The following is a 20,690-nucleotide window of genomic DNA, read 5'->3' as shown; positions in this document are numbered from 1 at the left end:
AACAAAACCGAACATCGGCTCTTCAACAAATTCGGACCGAAATTGGTATCGAAGGTATTACGACTGAGGACATAAAAAATAAGATAAAAAGTATAAGAAATACTTACTATTTAGAAGTCGATAAAATCGAGAAAACTACTAGATCTGTCGCTGGGGGAAATGTCTATATATCGAAAGTATGGTTTGAGGAATTAAATTCCTTTATCAAAAATGTGGCAGTAAGACGAAGAACAACGGTAAGAAAAATAATATGTATATTTATAAGTTTAGTTTAACATTATTTACTATTTTTATAATACTATACGTAACCAAATTGCCACGGAACACTACCGTCGTCCATAAAAAAATTCTTATATTTATCTCTTTTTTTCTCTAGCAATATTTGCTTATTATGATTACTTCCTTGATTCGAGATACTTTTTAAGGGAGTTATTTCATGCCTCCATAAGCCTGGTATAATATTTCCATCTTAATCTTCTCTATCTATACAAGTTGCAGTGATATAGGATTTTGATTTTTTTCTCAGCCAGTTATGTAGTGCACAAGTTGCAGAAATGATTGCATCTACCGTATTCAAGTAAGTCGGTATTGCCTTTTCAAAAATACGAAACCTACTGACTAAAATCCCAAAAGCATTTTCGACTATACGTCTGGCACGTGATAGCCTGTAATTAAATATTTTTTCTTCTGCACTGAGGTTAACGCCTGGATATGGCTTTAATAAATATGTCTTAAGCGGAAATGCTGTATCTCCAACAATAACTCCATCTTCAAGTAATAGGCCATTTTCTAGTTGCTCGTGAATTGAACAGTTTTTGAAAACACCACCATCAGATGCATTGCCACTTGCGCCAACGTTTATGTATGAAAAACAGTAGTTGTGATCAACAATAGCTAACAATATGATGCTGCTTGTTTTTTTATAGTTAAAAAATTCGCTTCCGCTATTAGAAGGAGCTCTGATTTCTACATGTTTTCCATTTAGTGAGCCATAACACGTTGGAAAATTCCTTTTTGTATTAAAGCCCGCCTCAATGGTTTTCCATTCCTCTTCTGTATTTGGCATTTAAAAAATGAAATAACATGATTAGATATTTTTTCTTTTTGTAACCTATTGAAATTACAGTTTTGTTAATATATTTTGTTCTTTTATTTGCAGGATAACATAAAAAATGTCGAAGAAAACCCTAAAATAGGTGTCAGGTTGCTCCGGCAGTAACATCACCCGCGGAGAATGAATCAAGCGCAGAAAAACGGCCACTTACTACAGCATCCCTAAAATCTAAGCGCAGCAAACTCTCACAAATGTCTTAATTGAAGATTTAAAAAATATAGATAAAAATATGGAAGAAACAGAACATGAATCATTGCTCAAGAAAAAATACAGAGCATATTAACTCAATGCAGACTTGCTGATATAAAAGCCAAGAAACCTAATTCCGCATATTTTAATATTCAGCAACCGGTGCAATCAAACATGCCGTCTCAAGTGTATACCAGCGTCCAATATCAGCAGTCGAGCTACCAGCCAGCATTATACTGTCCCCCACCAGAAATCAGTCCAACAGGCACTACAAGTTCTTCTTCGGCTTCTCACTACAACGATGATTTTTCCCCAAGAGATGAGAAATATGTAATGTAATTTATTCCGAATATATTAAATATACTTTACCTTAATAAATTGTTTTAATGCTCTAAAAATTGCCCGACACACTTCTGGTATTAACTGTGATATAGCAGATTTGGAAACACGATAAAAGTGACTTATGCTTCGGTAAGACATTCCTCTAGCTAAATATGTCAACGTTATTTCTAACTTTATTTTTGCGGGTAGTGCATCTCTCATTATGGTGTCTTGACGCTGAATAGGGTGTTCTATGAGAGAAAGTAACTCGTCAAAATTTTCGGCTGTAAGTCGTAACGCCAATCTGTACTCAGAGAGATCTTCTAATCTAAGCTGTTTTAACAGCAAAGCCGAACCTCCTGTTATTGATCTCTCACTGATCCATTTTCTCACCCATAGTCGCTTCTTTTTTTTCAATTCTTCATCCAGCATATTACTCAATTCATCTTTTAGTAACATAATCACGGTTCTCATTGTTCTTTTTTTGAAAAGTTCAATTTTTATCGAATTCATTTTTAAAAACAACACAGTACAAATTCACAACTGACTTGAACTTACTGACATCGTGTAAACAACTTTAGGTACAATACTTGGCCAGTAAAAACTGGCGCCAGTTACTGGCATCAAGTAAATCGGCCTTTATGTAATATATCTTTTGTTAGTAACACTGAAAATGTTCAAAGTGACAAATTTTGTAGAAGGACACGACCAGGCAATAGTTATTTTTGGTCATGGTGGCCATTTGCATTAGCAGTCTAGGTATATTTGTTAATTTCTCCTATTAACTAATAATACAGTTACTTATAACCTCAGAACTTCGATTACAACAATTTGTAACGAAATGGCACTAAAACGGATTTTCCGAATACTTGCCATTAGACTGAGATTTTTTTATATTTGTGTAAAAGAAAAAGTGTAATTTTAATGAGTATGATTTTTTTAAAAAATAATATAGTAAAAGGATTTTAATGAATGAAATCGCATTCAAAATTTTGAAAAATGACATTAAAAAAAATTATTTAAAAATTATACAAACTTAGCATAAAAGTGAATAAAATAAATTTTTAATTGTTAGAAGTTTAAATAAATTTACAAAAATTAATATCATAAAAGTAAACACGTTAAATATTTAATTTTAAGAATAATATAAAAGAAAAATAGAAATAAAATCGTATACAATATTGGAAATACAGCAATAAAATAAAAGTTTACGAACGTAGCATAATTAGGGAAAAAAAATTTAAATGAAATCACATACAAAATCCATATTTTAATAAATTCAATTATTAAAATTATATGAAGGAAATTTCACAAACTATTTTTAATTTTCAGAAAAAAGTGCTAATATAAAAATTTTTTTTTTTTTGGAAATTATTATACGAAAGTATTTTAATGAATAAAATGGCATACAACATTAGAAATTTTAATCATTAAATTAATTTAAAATCAAATTTTACAAACGTATCGTAAAAGTTAATAACTTTTACTTTAAATTTTTTAAACATGACAACTGAAATAAAAAAACATCAAAAATATTGGAATAATTCCTTTATTCTATTACAATTAGTGTTATCTGCAATTTATTATAAAGTAGGCCAATAAAACCAATATTCGAGAGACTCATAACCACCAATAATTATTATACTTCTAATTATTTCTTTAAAATCTCCAATATTTCCTTAAAATTCTTTCCTTTAGTCTCTGGTAAAACAAAAATAGTAAAAACGGTCGTAAGCGCCGTACCCGCGGCAAATATCCAAAAAGTCCAGGCCAACCCTATAATCTGAATCAAATATGGAAAACACAAAGTGAGAACAAACCCTAGAGAAAAATTTGTCAAAGAGGTCACAGTGGTCGCAAAGGGTTTAACGCTGGAGTGAAAAACCTCCCCGGTAATCACCCAAGGGACAATCCCCAAAGCCAAATTGAAACCGAACATTGTCATCATCACAGAGGCCACCGGAAGCCATCCGATGTTTGAAACATCCCGTCCGGTCTCCAAAAGGAAGAAGTACAAGCCCAAAGTAAATAAGCAAATACATTGTAAAATGGTCGAAATGGCTAATAAGGGCTTCCGACCCATTTTATCGATCAAACTTATAGACAAAAGATTGCCTATAAAGGCCGTGATGCTTACAATAATAGCTGAGATGCTTGAGGGTATAAAATCCCCAGCAAGAGTAAAAATAAGCTCAGCATAAGAAAAGACTATTAAGAACCCAGAGAACTGTTGCAAAGCCATCAGGGTCATGCAAATAAATAACCCTTTACGCAAACTCCGATCTTTCAACATGTTTCCAAAGCTTACCCCAGCAGTGTCTTGAGAAGAATTACTAATGTAGTCTTCAACAAACAAAAGCTCCTTAGAAACGCTCTCGTTACTTCTAAACTTTTTCAAGCTCTTTTCGGCCTTTCCGGGCTGTTTTTGAATCACCAAGTCATAAGGACTATTCGGGACAAAGAACCCAAAACAGATAAAAAACAAGACTATCGGCACCACGTTCACCAAGCTGAAGTAAGTCATTGACATGTAAGGCCCAATAACATATACTACAAGACTTCCAAAGCAGGAAGTCACCCCGGGAACACTACATAAAATCCCCCGGAAACGTTGTTCGGATATTTCCGCTATGTAAGAGCCCAGAATGGCCCAAATGGCTCCGGTACCAAGTCCCGACAAGAACCTACCGATAATGAACATATAAGGGGCATTTGCAAAAGCAAATATGGTATGTGAAAAGAATATCGGCACCATGTCCATTATAAGTAGGGTTTTCTTAGGGAACTTCTTGGAGAATATTATGGAAAGTATTGGGCCAAAAGTCATTCCCAAGCTGCTCGCTGATACGATCCATGCTGATTCGGAGGTGGTGATCGGCCTGCCTATAGGGTTGATTTCTGGATCAGCTGATTGGAACTTTGGGAGGATTGGTGAGGTCCAGACTGCTCCTGCTCCTGTCGAGTAGGCTGTCAGAGAGGCTAAAATTGAGAAAATATGATTATATCAAATTGCATTTGAGACGTGAAAAATAAGACATGATAGTGGGTATACATTTTATAGAACATATGCCTAAGAATCAAAATGTCAAATGATTGTGACGGCTTTAATTCGCCCGCGACAACCGGCAAGTCGACTGACCCCGGATGGCTGTCAAAATAGTCAGTCAGGATTTTGAACGATAAAAATAAAAATATTGTATTTTTGTTTAAGTGTTTAACTAAACCGACTCAAACTCTAACTACCCGACGCAACAACCACAATGGTTACCCCGACAAAAGTGTGACTGAAAAATGCTACCATAACCTCAAAGTTTACGCTCCCTCGTACAGACATTAAAGTATTTTTTTAACTCAATATTACAAATAGCCGACAACATTTCTATATCTAACATTGACCAAAACGACAGCACCACTATATCCGCGACTGCGCCTCACGAAATCAACGAGCAAAACCTAATTGCCTCGAAGCTATAATAGATCCAGAATATTGGTGCAATGAACCAGAATTCTGGTTTCTGCGACTAGGGGCACAAAAGACAACCGCACGTAACCGCCCATGACTGTAAATTTGCCTACTCGGTAAGCAGTTTTAGTAGCGTCCTGCATTAGCACTCCAGAAATGCTTACAAACCTATAGCTCAAGATTGGCGTGTCATATCGATTTTGAAGGGAGATCGAAAATCTAGGATAAAAGGCGGCAGGTATGTATTTGGTGCAAACTTATTATTGATGTCCATTAAACAAAAATCGAGTGTGAAGAAGCTGAGCGAACAGGTAAGCGCTCTATTAAAAAAGACTGTGCCTTAGCCTCGTCCAACATATATTCCTCTAAGTATTTCTACCAAGCAAAAATGTGCAAAACTCCATGCACTTTTCCAAAAAAAAACCCAGGAGGCCTAGTACTGGCGACACCTGCTGCCGTCCATATACCACGTCGCCTCAACACAACGAAGCACTGCAACTGCAGTTCCTTATCGACACTAGGGCTGACCTGAGTGTACTACCATGTAAAATCTGTACTGCATCACAATTGAGCCCCATAGGTTTACGTTCTGTAAGTGGTTTGCGCATCCAAACACATGGCAAAGGTCATTCGCTAAACCTCGGTCTTGGCCACTTGACAAAGTGGATCTTCCTAGTTGCAGAGTTACGATAGCTATATTGGGTACTGACCTCCTTACACACTATCGTATCACCGAAGACATTCTCAATATGCGCCTTGTGAGCCTAACGATTCCGAGCAGTATCATATTCGTGTCTCGACAAGTGATAAGCTGGATGTGGGCGTGGCTAAGCTACGGGAGACAAATTCAACCACCTAATACAATCAACCATCGTTTGCTCATCGAATTTCCCATGAGCCTGTCCACTTCACTTGGTACAGAAAGCTTAATAGGTAGTACTGGCGCGCTTGCGAAAATTATGACAATATTCACAATTAGTGCCCTACCCTTGCCGACCAAAATCAATGCCATCCGTGACTCGTCGCTTCATGGGTACGGTTAATTTCTACCGACGTTGAATACCATGAGTAGCAACCGAGTTCATATTATAACAGAGCTGTTGGCCCATCAAAATGAGAAGAAGCAAGACCTCATCTTATTTCCAGCGGCAACCGGCGCCTTTACTACATTTTAAAAACTTCCCGGTACCGCTGCAAAATTGGTTTTCCCTTAGCGTATCAGTCCACGCCTCTAATATTGCAATCGGCGGTATACTACAGCAAATTGTTGATGAAGCTCTACAGCCCATAGCTTCCTTTTCTCGGAAGTTATTGAAGACAGAGCGAAACTACAGTATATATTACCGGGGGCTGTTGGCGATGTTCAGTAGTATACACCTATATCGCCACTTCCTTGAGGGTATGCAATTCACCATATACACCCTTGCCACAAGCCCTTGATCCAGCACGAGCTGAGATTGTTTGTGCGTTTGTTGGGCCTTTTATTTCCATTATTGCAAGTTGGAATCTTATATTACAATTTATTTGGTCCATGCTGCAACCAAACAAGATTAAGTTAATCGTCCACAAATGCAATTGGGGTGTTGTCACTAATTCACACATGTTACACAGCATTTGGTAGAAAAGTGGAAATAAAAACATCTAATTAACCTTGAAGCACCAGTAACCACTATTTTTGATGAAAGGTTTTTTTTCAGAAGTGTATGATTCAATTGAGGAAACAGGGACATAATTTTCTCGCCATGCCCTAATCTTTATCTACATTGAAATATTTAAGTCCACTAACCGCTGGACACGACCGCCAATTTCCGAGGCAGATTCCTCAATTGGTCAATTTTCAATAGATATCAGCAAACGTCGTCTGCGTCTCGTTACCTGAAGTAGACGCGCTCAGAAAGGCCTTCAGCTACCAGAACCCTTCTTTGGCGGATTGTGACTACCATCTGACCCAGACAACTGGCAATTCTGCTGATAGCGATGGCTGTCAAAATGATAAGTCAGTATTTTGAGCGCTAATCACATAACCTTAAAATTTAAATATATCAATTATGGGGGCAGGGTTGCAAGAGCTCCAGAAATTTCCCTAGGGATTGTTCAAAGGCTTTTGAGGTAAAAAGGGGTTTTCCACATAATTGTAGCTCTATATTGCATTGTAGAATAATAACACAATATAAAATGTTATGAAGCATAAAATGGATGGATTTTTTCTTCGAAAATCTAGGAAGCCAAAAATCTGGCAATCCTGAACTAAGCCATTAGGAGAAAATTTCGCAAAATTTAGAAATATTTGAAACAGTGAAATATTCTTAAAGAGTAAAGAAAGTGAAGAATAAACAATAATGAAAGAACAGGGAAAAAATTATTTTCTCCAAATATAAATAATGAGAAAACAACAGAAATGCGTAATAAACATAACCTTACTTTAAAAAAAAGTCTTTGCTCGTTTTTCAAGGAGTAGGGATTTACTTATGGTTTGGTTTATTGAATTGAATTGTCGAAACAGTGAGCTGCCAAGGCAGTTATGCATATAGGTCTCCTGATGGACCCGTCATGCCCCACCGGGGTTTACCAGAGCCCAACGGCCTTAGAGAAACCGATAAGGCTCTTTGGTCTGAAGGACTTAAAGTCACTCGGTACACTGAAAGTGGCACTCCCCGACTACATGGTCAACGGTTTCATCCTCCTCACAGCACCATCGGCATTCCGGGTTGTCCGCAATACCGATAGTATGGAGATAGCTTCTTAAGTGCCAGTGACCGGTTAAAAGACCTGTCACTAGCCGAATTTCGCGTCTTTTTAGGCGTAGTAGATTTTTGGTGAGACAGGCAGAGGGCCCACCTATGTGCGCTTTGGCCTGTCTCATACCAGGGGACTCAATCTTCAGTGGGTCCACTTGTCCAGCAGACCCTTCATTGATGCGACCGCAACGCATTTGGCGATACCAACTGTGGGTTCCGGCCCCATCGGCACATTCGCGGATCCTACGTGGAGCCTGCGTGGCCAGGTATCCAGACGAGCTGGACCCTGCAGCCAGTTTTTTCAGGACTTTTATGCATTCTAGTACAAGCTTGGAGCTTACCTTTGCGGCCGTGATAGCCTTAATGGCAGCTCTGCTGTCCGAGCATATTGATACGACTATATTGCGGTGTCCGCAGCTTAGGATTTTCTGTCCGCATTTTAATACAGCGAATACTTCGGCCTGGAAGAAACTGGCGTTCTCCCCCAGCGAGTATGCCCTACTGGTATGTGGGATCCCACCACAAATCCCTGATCCAGCTCTGTTATTCATTCTGGAGCCATCTGTGTACTAGATGGTCCCCCTATTTAGCAATGCAGGTCTGTTGGAATGCTGCCACCCCTCTCTGCCCGCAATGTGCGTCACGAATCTCTCGCAGTCCACAGTCACTGGAGCCATGCAGTCACTGCCCATCAGAAGGAGAGGACATTCCTGTATGGCCCGTGACCAAATTTTTGCGTGACCGGTCTCGCCAGCACGTAGTTCACCGAGGACGTATAGCCTGTACGCAGTCCTCATTGCCTCGAATTGCACAACGAGGTCCTTGGTTGGGTTTATTTTCTCTCAGAAACTTATGTTTTAATAGAGTGAGTTGTAAATTCATTTTTCTTAATTAAAAGTACCTATTTAGCATATTCACAGTATTTTATTGTGGCCACAATTATGACCTAAAGTACCACCAGATTATGGCCCCAGGCTCGCCGAAGAAGGACATACATAGTGAAACAGTTATGTATAAAATTAAAGGTCATCGCCTTTAGCCAAAAGTTATTTAGTAAAATTCAAAATATTGGAATCGGGGACGGTGGCAGTCAAGTCAAGTTTTATTTTAAATAAATTGACAAAATTGGTGACCATTAAGTTTCTGTTGTGGCAAAGTTAGATGGAGCCAACTGGACAGGTTGGAAGTTCCAAACAGTTATTAGTCTAAATCCAAAAGGTGTCTTTGATATAATCTTTGGTACAACTGGAAAAGCAGCAGAATATGAAACTGAAAAAAAAATTAGAATAAGTGATAAGATATGCCAGGCGCAAGGAAGTTATTTCGACTAGACTAGAAGAGAAATTGCTCACCTATGCATGTATGTTTTATCCTGTAATACATCTGCTGATATGAGAAATAAATTAAACATAATTTTCTAAAACAAATTCCAAGAGAGTGAGCATTTATTACGATAAAGGTCTTTTAGTCTGGAATGTGGTGGCATCGCCGAGGAATATCTGAGTTGGCTTCACATATTAAGGAAATCCAAGGCAGTTTAAAGCAAGAAGGAAACTTTAGACCTGAAAGACTAAAGTATTTTGTCTCAATAAAATGGGAGCCAATACTTGAAAAGAAGCAAAATCTGCCGGAGTTATTATCAATATTATTGACAGCGGAAGAGAGGAGTCCAGACGTAGGGGGGTAACGTCTAGACCATGCTTTGTTGGCAAGGAAGCACTATAAATACTGGAACAAATGTTTTGAATGTGGCCAACCAGAGCATTTAAAGAAAGATTGCTTTAAAAAGAAGAGTAGAACTTAAGACGTCTATCATTGCTGTAAAAAAGAAGAGCATATTATTAAAGATTGTGGGTTTAGTAAGTATGGTATAAGGGTAAGTAACGATAGGTTGCCTAGAGCTGTTATTACAGACGCCTTAGTAGGAGTATCTCGATTACTTGCACATAATGGTGTAGGAGCATTGATTGTAAAGTTAAGCAGGAAATGGTGCCTAGATAGTGAAGCTATAAAGCATGTGCTGTCACATAAAGTTATTCGAGGAAGTTTACCTTATAAAAATAATGTTGTTTGAGTTGGTACACCGTTAAATGTTGCAGGTGTTGGTAAAGTTGAGGTAGAGGCATGTAATGGTGAAAATTGAATTAAGACAGACTTGCGTAACGTCTTGTTGGTGCCTGACCTGGAACTTATTTTATCCTAGACAAGAGTCTTAACATGATTTCAGACAAGGGCAGGTTAGTGGACAAAGAATGAGCTACAAGGTAATAGGTGCAAAGAGAGATAAATTATATAAAATGATTTTTAGAACACCGAAATGTGGCAGTGCTATATGGTGCAGGCATTGGTCGTTTGGCATAGCAAACTGTTCCATATAAATTTTGAGGAAATTAGGAAGAGATTCATCCTTTTTGTATAGAATGTTTAGTCGGCAAGCAATACAGGTTACCATTTTCAGCAAAGTGAATCAAGGGCTAAGAGAGCTAGTGATGTAACGTGGTGATCTTGAAGGGCCCATGAAAGTACCTCTCTGGGAAGAGCCAGGTATTTTTTTTTAAATATCACTTCTCTATGTACCACTAGGTCTATTTTCTAACACACAAGCCAGAAGTAGTTACCAAGATTGAATCTTATCTATGCATGATTGCATGATAAAACTCAGGATTAAAGGGAAGGGTCTCAGAACATAATGCTTGTGCTTTATAAATAGTGAGTTAAGACACATTTTGGAGAGTAAGACAATAATCTATGAAAGATCATACGTAGATACACCAGAAGTTTTTATTTTCATATTTTCTTCCCAGATAAATAATATTGAAATACGTAGAGATAGTGTGATTATCCTAGAAGATAAAGAGGAGAGTGCAAAGACAAGTGGTAAAATTAAATCTAGATTTGGACTAGAAGAAGGACTAGAGATTTAGAAGAAAAAGCTGACGAAAACTGCCCTCAAAAATGTCAACTTAGATGAACAAAATGAAAAATTTGTTTGTTTATAGGACAGTGGTGAGGAATTTGATGATGTATCTAGCAAAGAAAATTCTGTTCCTGCTGTTTTGAAAAATATTGTCTTTGATGATCTGGAAGCAAAATACATCCGCATAAGAAGAAGAATTTGAAGAGGAGGTAATAAAGAGTATTTAGGCTCTAGTAGCCAAGCTGATAACCTTTAGAATTTCGTTAGTGGTAGCAAATAAACTTTACTGACCAGTGTATCAAATAGACGTAGAAAGTACCTTCTTGTATAGTAAGATTAAGAGGTATACGTAGTATGACTGTGCCAGGTAACAATTTAAATCTTGGTAAAACTGTTTTTAAATTAAATAAGAAATTGTTTGTATTAATTTATGTTGACGACTGACTCAGTTAAGAAACATATTTAAAACTAATAATCTTGAAAGTTGTTTTATATGAAGGATTCGGGATGTAATGATCAGTATTTGAAGAGTGGATGTACTGAATTGAATCAACAAAAAATTTTTAAACCTGTTTTATAACAAATTGGTATGCAGGACTGCAAATCCAATAAATTTGTGTGCTGAAATTAATTTTAAAAATTTAGATATGGACAGTAGATTTCAAATGTTTTGTAGGAAGATAATTGGTAGTTTTATGTATACTGTTCAGGGTTTAAGCCAGATCGTTGTCATTGGGTAAGTCTGTTAGATACCAGGATAAGGCCAACTGAAATCAAGTAATTGCTCTTAAAAGAGAACTGACGTATGTAACGTTTTAAACTTAAAATTAGATAACACCCCAGCAAAATTTCATGTGTCTTTGTAGGTTCTAATTGGAGTGACGATATTCAGGACAAGACGTCTACAACAGGCTATATATATAACTTGTTAAATTATATAATATCATGGTTAAGCAAAAAGCAACAATGTGTTTGAATTTTAACAAAAGTAATAACTCCAAATTTTAGGTTTTAATAAAATCAGTCTTATAATAACAAAATAGCGAGTAAAACATAACCTCAAAATATAAAAATATAAATATGTAACTGTAGTTTTAAACTTAGATAAGCAGGATTGCCAAATGAGACACTTGAAGAATTTTCCTAAGTTTTAGTATTTTTCGTTTGGGGCAAACATTAAAAGAGCAGGGATGCCAGAACTGGAGTAAGGATTTTTTAAAGGCGTTTAGGGAAAAATGAATTTTATATTATGATTTTAATTTTATATACAGTGTGGTGACTTTAACTGGAATAAATTCAGTTATAAAACTAATCAAAATTTATCTCGCAAAATTCCTGAGACCCGTCGATTTTTGTTTATTTTTTTTCACATTTCAAGATAGTTTTTGTATTTTTTCACCTTTTACAGGGGGCTCCAAATTAACCCAAACTTTTTTTTTCAAAATGGAAAGCCACTTTTTTAAACTCTTATTGAAAAGAGCCCTTTTTCCTGATTAAATTGCCCTATTTACTTTTGTGATTATCTAAAGGAGAAATACGAAAAAAAAAAACCATTAAATTATTAAAAGTCTCGAAATATTTTGTGTTGGTCAATTTTTGGCGTGTTTGTTTATTTTATTGTTATCGAGACATTTCCTGACATTGTTGTAGTGTCACTGTTAAAGTGAATTTCAACCACTTGTTAAATAAGTTAACTTATATTAAAAAAATGCCTTATTCATCCGAATCCCACAAGATTGAAATCTTAATGATGATTGGTTATGGGTCGTACTCAGCTAGAGGTTGTCCACTTATTCAGGCAGAAATATCCAGATTTGCCACCTAACCAAGGTACGGTTAGTAAAATCGAAAGCAGATTTCGAGAAGTTGGGCACGTGAGCGATGTTTCAAGACAAAGGTCTTCTAAAATCAATGAAAACACCTAATTAAATGTATTGTTAGCGATGGAAGAAAATCCGGTAACTACAGCCAGATGAGTAGCTCGCGAAAACTCATTCATCATAAATTTGTGCTAAAAATTTTAAAAAGTGCAAACAAACGACCTTGTAAAATGCAACCCGTCCAAGAGTTATTGGAAGACGATCCAGATTGCAGAGTTCAGTTCTGTGAATTAATGATGAACGCCATTGACGAAAATCGCATATCTTCGGAGTGGATCCTTTTTTCTGATGAGGCTATATTCACTCTAAATGGCCATGTTAATAAGCAGAACTGTCGCTACTGGTCTGACGAGAACCCACACTGGGTAAGGGAAACTAATACACAATATCCCTAGAAAACTAATGTTTGGGCTGGCATAATTAGCAGGCAAGTTATAGGGCCCATATTCTTCAATGATACTTTAACTGGGGAAAGATATCTAGAATTTCTTGAAAATGAACTAGTTCCAGCCTTACGTGCCTTATATCCGAGTCAGTTCGATGCAGATTTGTATGATGAAAGAATCTGGATGCAACAAGATGGTGCTCCCTCAAATTATGCCCGTACAGTATTTAGATGACAATTTTCCAAACAGATGGATTGGTAGAAGGGGTGCAATCGAGTGGCCAGCACGTTCTCCCGATCTCACCCCACTTGATTTTTTTCTGTGGGGACATTTGAAAAGTCAAATTTATATGAGCATACCAGAAAACCTAGACGAACTCAAAGACATATTAGGCAAGAAATCCGACAAATATCTCCAAAAGTGTTAGAAAATGTCAGAAACGAATTTTATTATCGTCTTGGGCTTTGCCAACAATTAAATGGTGCTCATTATAAGCATCTTATACATTAAACGCAACTTTTAATAATTTTAATGGTTTTTTTTTTCGTATTTCTCCTTTAGATAATCACAAAAGTAAATAGGGCAATTTAATCTAGAAAAAGGACTCTTTTCAATGAGAGTTTAAAAAAAGTGGCTTTCCATTTGAAAAAAAAAAGTTGGGGTTAATTAGGACCCCCCCTGTAGAAAGTGAAAAAATACAAAAACTATCTTGAAATGTGAAAAAAAATAAACAAAAATCGACGGGTCTCAGGAATTTTGCGAGATAAATTTTGATTAGTTTTAACTGAATTTATTCCAGTTAAAGTCACCACTGTATATGGTATCATGAAATGTTAAATAAAAAGAAAAGTTTTTTGGAAAATTTAGCGAATATTTTTCAGTTAGTTAAGAGGTGTAACTGAAAAATACTTATTATTAATAAATATAAGGAATTTAAATGCAACATAGTTTGACTAATTCATAAAATGAAGCAAGAAATATAGTTAAATGCGCCCTATAATGACAAAAGAGGGAGATAAATATAACCTCATAATTTAAATATGATAAAATTAAAGTCCCGAGAAATTTCTCTAAATCTAGAGACTTTTAAAATATTTTTAGAAAAAAAACTTTTAATAGTACACTTACTTGCAAAAGCAGCAAAGTATATAAAATAACCCCTTTTTCGAGTTTCACTGGACTTTTTGGCCACATTCATTGCTATTTTTTATATAATTTTATATTTAGTAGACACTCGCATCAGGAATATCTAGTCGGTTATATACTTATAACTTATGTATAGACGACGATTTCACTATTATTTAAACCCAATTTAATCTCGCAAAGACCAAATATTAACAATTTTTTTTTCAAAAAATCTTTTGTATATTTTAGCTGTGAAACACGACTTATGTTGTCACCTATACAATAGTTCTTTGTTTTTTTTTGTGACACGATTAAGATCTCCTGTTTGCCTTTAAGGTTTTTGACTTTTAAAAAAAATATGGGAAAAATTGCACGTTTTAAAACTTTTACCTCGACATTTTTAGGTGTGCATCTTGTCACCGTCAGGCTATAACCGATCAAACAACAGTTATAGCCTGTCCAAGCAAGGGGTGGTTAAAACCAAAAGTAAATACCGCTTCAAACAAGCATTTAGTATTTACCGAGAGACGTCAAATGACGTCATCGGTCTAACCGCCAGTAACCCTACTTAGGCGGAAAGTTATAGCGGTTGATTGTATAAACAAACAATAACTACAGTTCATACAAACTCACATAATAAAATAGACCGGCCATCAAAATATATACAGTGTGACCTATTTGTTTTCGAGTCACCCTGATAAAAAGTTTATTTTTGATGCGATTTTGCTCGGGTTTTTTTTAAATGTTAGGTCCAGAAAAACTGCATCATCATAGCAAAAAAAATTCTGCCATGCAAATTTCAAGGCCTACTAATGTCAGTTTTTAAGGGCCAAATTTTAGAAACCATGCTAGGCATTTTTTTAGTAAAAAAATGTGCACACCACTGGATTCGGTATCCCCCAAAACGGCCGTATAACAACTTTCACCAAAAAATATTAAATAATAACATATTTATGATAAAAAAAAGAAATGCGCTTTACTTCTAAATTGTCTCTAAAAATTATTGAAATATTGAATTGTCAGATTTAACATCTAACTGTCAAAAGTGGTAATAGAACGTGTTTAGATAGTAATCATGGAAAATTTAAATTTAAGAAAAAAAATTTAAATTGTTCGTCTTGTTGGTGGTAACACGCGTTCGATGAGAGAAGCTGCCAGAGAATTTAATATTAGGCATCCTGATAGACCAGTAAGTCTAAGTACTGTGCAACGTGTTAATAAAATTTTGAATGAAACAGGATCTGTTTCGAAAAATCTACTTAAAAATAGACATAATGGACGGCGTGGGCTCAGAAGAAATGAAAATTCTCAAGTAGTGTCAGAACGGCTAGTTTGGTCCTTAACATCCCCAGAGAAAGTATAAGCGGATGTTTGCAAAAAATAACATAAAAGCATTTAGGCCAAAATTTTTGCACACCTTAGAGGATGGTGACCAGGCAAGAAGATTAGAGTTTTGCTATTGGCTTCAGGGAGAATATTTAAACAACAGAAACTTTCTAGATGAAATCCTTTTTAGCGATGAAGCCACTTTTACCACAAATGGGGTAGTCTCCAGTCAAAATTACCGCCACTGGTCTGTGCAGAATCCAGAATTTATAATAAATGCAAGGAAACAGTATTCGCAAAAAATTAACGTTTGGTGTGGAATACTAAGTTACTAAGCGACAAAATTATTGGCCCTTTTTTCTTTAATGGTAATTTGAATACAATTGAATTTTTGAATTTTCTTGAGAATGAATTTTCGAACGCATTAGAAGATTTACCCTTAAGATATCACCTTAATTTGAAGTTTCAATTAGATGGTTGTCCTGTCCATAATGCTCGTTTAGTAAGAGACTGGTTAAATCAACATTTTGAAAACTGTTGGATAGGATGAAACAGTCCTTTCGTTGAGTGGCCACCGAGATCCCCTGACTCAACGCCAGTCGATTGTTTTCTCTGGGGCTTACTTAAAGAAAAAATGTACAAATCAAGACCTCAAAATTTAGAAGATCTACAAGTCAGAATAATCCAGGTTTGTTCAGAAATTACTCCAGAGCAAGTCCGTAAAGTTATTTTAAATGTAGGCAAAAGGAATGTAAAATGCACAGAAAACAATGGTGGATTAATAGAAATTTCAAAAATTTAGTAGCGGTTAATTTTTAATTTTATTGTTTGTTGCTTTTATTTTATTTGTATTTATTTTTGTTAGTTTATTGTTTCTTTTTATTTGTATTTAGTTTGGAATTGTTATTTGCTTGTATTATCTTTGTTCAATTTGTTTTTTTCATGGCTATCTACACATTTTTAAATGTAAATAAATGCATAATTTCCCTTTTTATTTTTTGTTATAAAATTGTTATTACTTAATATTTTTTGGTGAAATTTATAAGGCCGTTTTGGGGGATGCCGAATCCAGTGATGTGCACAATTTTTTGCTAAAAAAATGCCTAGCATGTTTTCTTAAAAATTGGCCCTTAAAAACTGACATTAGTAGGCCTTGGAATTTGCATGGCAGAATTTTTTTTTACTATAATGATGCAGTTTTTCTGGACCTAACATTTAAAAAAAAACCGAGCAAAATCGCACCAAAAATAAACTTTTTATCAGGGTGACCCGAAAACAAATGGGTCACACTGTATATATTTATAAAAAAATATATAATTGTCAAGATATACAAAAATTTATTACGCCCAATATTTTCTATGAATTGTAATATCACTAGTGGGTTTTGTTCAAATTCTATTCAAAAGAATAATGAAGTTTTAAGAACAACGTCAATGTACACAATACAGCGCCACATAATAAACATGTATATGAACAAATAAAATAATCGATTGACCGCAATGTTTATTCGAATTTAACTTTTTTTAAATACTTTTTATGAAATTTCTTGTCACCTGTCATCAATTCTCTAATGACAGGTCATACTGACATTCGTCAATGTCAAACGTCAGTTAACAACTTGATAGCTGAATCGTAATTTTACTGACATCTATCAAGAAAATTATCGGAGACATTTTTAACAGGCTTACTTTTTTTAATATTAATACACTGTGACATTTTTAACATTTTCTCATAAATAATTCTTCATATATAGAATTTATCGTTTCATTCTTAATGAACTGGGTATATAGAAGTGACATAAAATTTTTAAAAAATAAACAATTTTTCTATAAAAAGAGCATAAAAAATATATTAAAAAAGAATATACTTATCATATGGCATATCTTCTTTTAAAGCCATAGGTCCTATATATAATAAAAAAGTTCTATTCTTAGTTCCTTTTCACCTATCTACCTCCGTTAAACTCCTAGGTTTCCTTTTAAACTCCTTTGAATTTAAGGACCTAGTAATGATTAAATAGTTATAAATACTTTATATTTAAGAGTTATTTAACCCTATATTGTTGAGCTCTTTTAACCAAAGCCGCAATTTTTTTTACATACTCCAAGATAGATGAAGTGGAGATAGTCCTGTTGAATCCGAGATAAAAAACCAATCATGCACAGAGCAAACAGTGTCGATGTTTATTTATTTAACATTACTACTTCTTAATTAAAGCAATACTTAAAAGTGAGGCTTTGAAACAATTTTAGTATTGTGTATTTATGATATTTGGTACTTCCATAGATGTATATTATGATGATATGTTTTTAACATTTTTTTGTTTTAATTTTATTGTTAAGAAATTTAGGTTGTACTGTAGGTAAGATATATTTCTTTGTAAATGGAACGTAACCCAAATGATGATCTTCTTGACGATGTGCTCTAAAGCTCTCATCGGTTCTTTTCTGTTCATTTATTTCTAGGAAGGTCTATCTATTATTAATATAATCTCTTTCCTGAATAGACTTATGGCAGCTAAAGTAAGAATTATGACCTGAAATAAATGAACGAGCAGGAGCATCACATATTATTCCTTTAACCTTAACCCTTTCGGCCCCAATGGGACAAATAAATGCCAACATACATTTCATAACATCTGCGGGGCGCTATCTGTCCCGTTTTTAATGGAAATTGTCATTAGCGGGTATTTTAAGGTTTTAACAATTTTTCGACAGACAGCGACACGCTTTTTGGAGGTCATTCTGATTGTAAACGCCGAAAAGCGAGCACGTTGTTGGTTTTTGACACAGTTTTTTTAGAAATTTGATAGTTTTTGTGTGGTTTTTGAAACAATGTTTAGGTAAGTTTAGCATATACAATAGCAAAGTATTTTGATGGTTTTTGCATTTTGGGTGTAATATTTGGCTATGGGATATATGTGTCCTAGTGGGTTTTCTGATAGGGTGATTTATGCCCAATGGTATTTTACAGTATGTCAAGAAAGAAGTTGACTAGGGCAGAGCTTCAAGATCTTGCTGACAATTTAGAAGACTTGTCATCCGGAGAAGAGGTGCAATCCCCATATGAAGACTCTTCCTCAGAAGAAGACCCATTCCAACATAATAATGAAGAGTCCGACGAGTTGTATCATCCCTCGGATACTTCGGACCAAGATAGTGGAGACATTGAAAGTGATGCAAACGAGAACCTAACCCAACCCAACGACGGCGTTATTTCTGCTGAAAATTCAGATCAAGAGGCTGAAACTCCTGTTACAACTGGTAATATAATTTGGTCATTACCTACAAATTCCTATGTCCCAAGACTTAGCATTCCAAATGAAAGTCATATTACATCCTTCAATTGCTGCAAATGCCTCCCCGCTGGACATATTTACTAAAATTTGTCCTCGAAGTTTATTTACTTTTATTGCTGAGTCTACAAACCAGCGAATCAAAATTTACAAAGAAAATAAAAAAAAGCACGCGACTTTCACTGATGCAGGGGAGATTATGATTACTATTGGCTGCATATTAGTTACGTGTTTCAATAAGGTGCCAAAACTTCGCCATTACTGGTCATCGCAATCATCTTTGGGAAACAAGGCCATCAAATCGGCCATATCCAAAACCAGGTATTTGTTTTTACTATCCAAGCTTTATTTCAATAATCCAGTCAAGCCAGAAGGGGCCAGTAAGATTTATTATGTATAAGAGCTTCTATCTTGCTTCAAATATACGTTTCAGAAATATCGATCCGACAGTACAAGTCAAAGTATTGACGAGAGCATGGTGGGCTTTAAAGGAAGATCTTCACTGAAACAATATATGCCACAAAAACCTGTGAAAAGAGGCATAAAATTATGGTCTAGATGTGATGCCAAAACAGGATATACATACGATGCAAATGTATATTGCGGCAAGAACGACGTTGAAAGGAGCGGAACTTTGGGCGAAACTGTTGTAAAAAAATTATGTGAAACTATACAAAATCCAAGCGTAGTTCTGGCCTTTGATCGATTTTTTACATCAGTCCGTTTGATGGATTCCCTTCAATACCCAGCTGTAGGAACAGCCATTATTACAAGAAAAGACATGCCAAAAAAATTAATCGAAAAACGAAAAGTGTCTAGGGGTGAATGCGAGTTTTTATCAAATCAAACAAACTCTATTGCGATCAAATGGCAAGATACAAAGCAGGTTATTCTTTTGAGTAACTGCCATACCCCTGATATGACCTGTGTGAAGAGAAAAGAGAAGACTGGGCAGAGAGTTGACGTACCATGTCCCACTGCTATTGCATACTACAATGAAATCATGGGTGGTGTGGATCTGGCTGATCAGATGAGTGGTGTGTATGACTTTGGCAGAAAATCATGCAAATGGTGGAAAAAAGTATTTTATCGACTTTTGATGATTGCTGTTGTTAACAGCTGGGTAATATATAATGACTTACGTCGTACCCAAAAAAAGATACCCTTACTGGAATTTTTATTTAACTTATCAGAGGACCTAATCGAAGAAGGACAACAGCAAACTTCAGTCAAACTTCGAAGAAACAGTTGTGGAAGGCCATCAAAGAGATCAAAAGTAATGAAAAATGTGGGTGATCGCCTTCCAATAGAAACATCGAAATGGCGAAAATGTGCTCGTTGCGCTCTCTTAAAATACCATAACTCGCAAAAACATCCTTAAAATCATTAAAAATAAAATTGGGTCCCAAAGGGTTAACGAAATGTTTCTTATTAATATATAAATGATATTAATAGTTAATTTTTTCTTATAATAATTGTTAAATCAGCAACAAGGGAACGTAAATAATTGTTATGACTTTTTCATACCATGGAAGATACTAATCTCAAATCGATCTATAAATTTACCACTAACACAGATTTTCCCAGAATTGGCCAACATTGGCTATCGGAACTTTTAGATATTGGTAAGCCATCAACATATTTATATTAATCTGTATTATATCAGGAGTTTCATCGCGGCTAAATGACTGTTTAATTGAACTGAGCAATGAAGATTTTAAACCAAAATACCGTTAAATATAAATAAGTACTATAAGTTCCTGGTTCCATAAATATAATAGTTTTATTAAGGCTAAAGTTTTCTCACGAAGGGTATATAGATAAGTACTTGGATCAGTTGACAGGTTGTACAATTGATAACAATGCTTGATGAGAATCCTTAAAAGTGATTTAATATGAACTCTGCTTATACAAAAATCAATATTTTTTATTGTAT

The 20,690-nt window shown here is 35.2% G+C and overlaps 2 protein-coding genes across 2 annotated transcripts; both read right to left on the bottom strand.

Annotated features, from left to right (window-relative positions):
- Window positions 1-469: 469 nt before the first annotated feature.
- LOC126734383 (uncharacterized) lies at window positions 470-1,066 on the bottom strand. Its single transcript, XM_050438028.1, has one exon. The coding sequence runs from the start codon at window positions 1,064-1,066 to the stop codon at window positions 470-472; it is 597 nt and encodes a 198-aa protein (XP_050293985.1).
- Window positions 1,067-3,157: 2,091 nt separating this feature from the next.
- Window positions 3,158-14,331, bottom strand: LOC126736101 (facilitated trehalose transporter Tret1-like). Its single transcript, XM_050440316.1, has 2 exons — window positions 14,137-14,331; window positions 3,158-4,603 (listed from the first exon to the last, which is right to left on the bottom strand). The coding sequence occupies exons 1-2, from the start codon at window positions 14,204-14,206 to the stop codon at window positions 3,276-3,278; spliced, it is 1,398 nt and encodes a 465-aa protein (XP_050296273.1). The 5' UTR covers window positions 14,207-14,331; the 3' UTR covers window positions 3,158-3,275.
- Between the last annotated feature and the right edge of the window lie 6,359 nt (window positions 14,332-20,690).

This window comes from Anthonomus grandis, chromosome 1 (assembly GCF_022605725.1).
Source record: "Anthonomus grandis grandis chromosome 1, icAntGran1.3, whole genome shotgun sequence".
In the NCBI taxonomy this organism is placed as follows: domain Eukaryota; kingdom Metazoa; phylum Arthropoda; class Insecta; order Coleoptera; family Curculionidae; genus Anthonomus; species Anthonomus grandis.
This window is presented reverse-complemented; position numbering and strand designations above follow the sequence as displayed.

Coding starts and splice junctions, on each gene's coding strand:
- LOC126734383 (XM_050438028.1), bottom strand. CDS start 1,066: ATGCCAAATACAGAAGAGGAATGGAAAACCATTGAGGCGGGCTTTAAT.
- LOC126736101 (XM_050440316.1), bottom strand. CDS start 14,206: ATGAATGTGGCCAAAAAGTCCAGTGAAACTCGAAAAAGGGGTTATTTT. Junction 4,604..14,136: donor ATACTTTGCTGCTTTTGCAA/GTAAGTGTACTA, acceptor TCTCAATTTTAG/CCTCTCTGACAGCCTACTCG.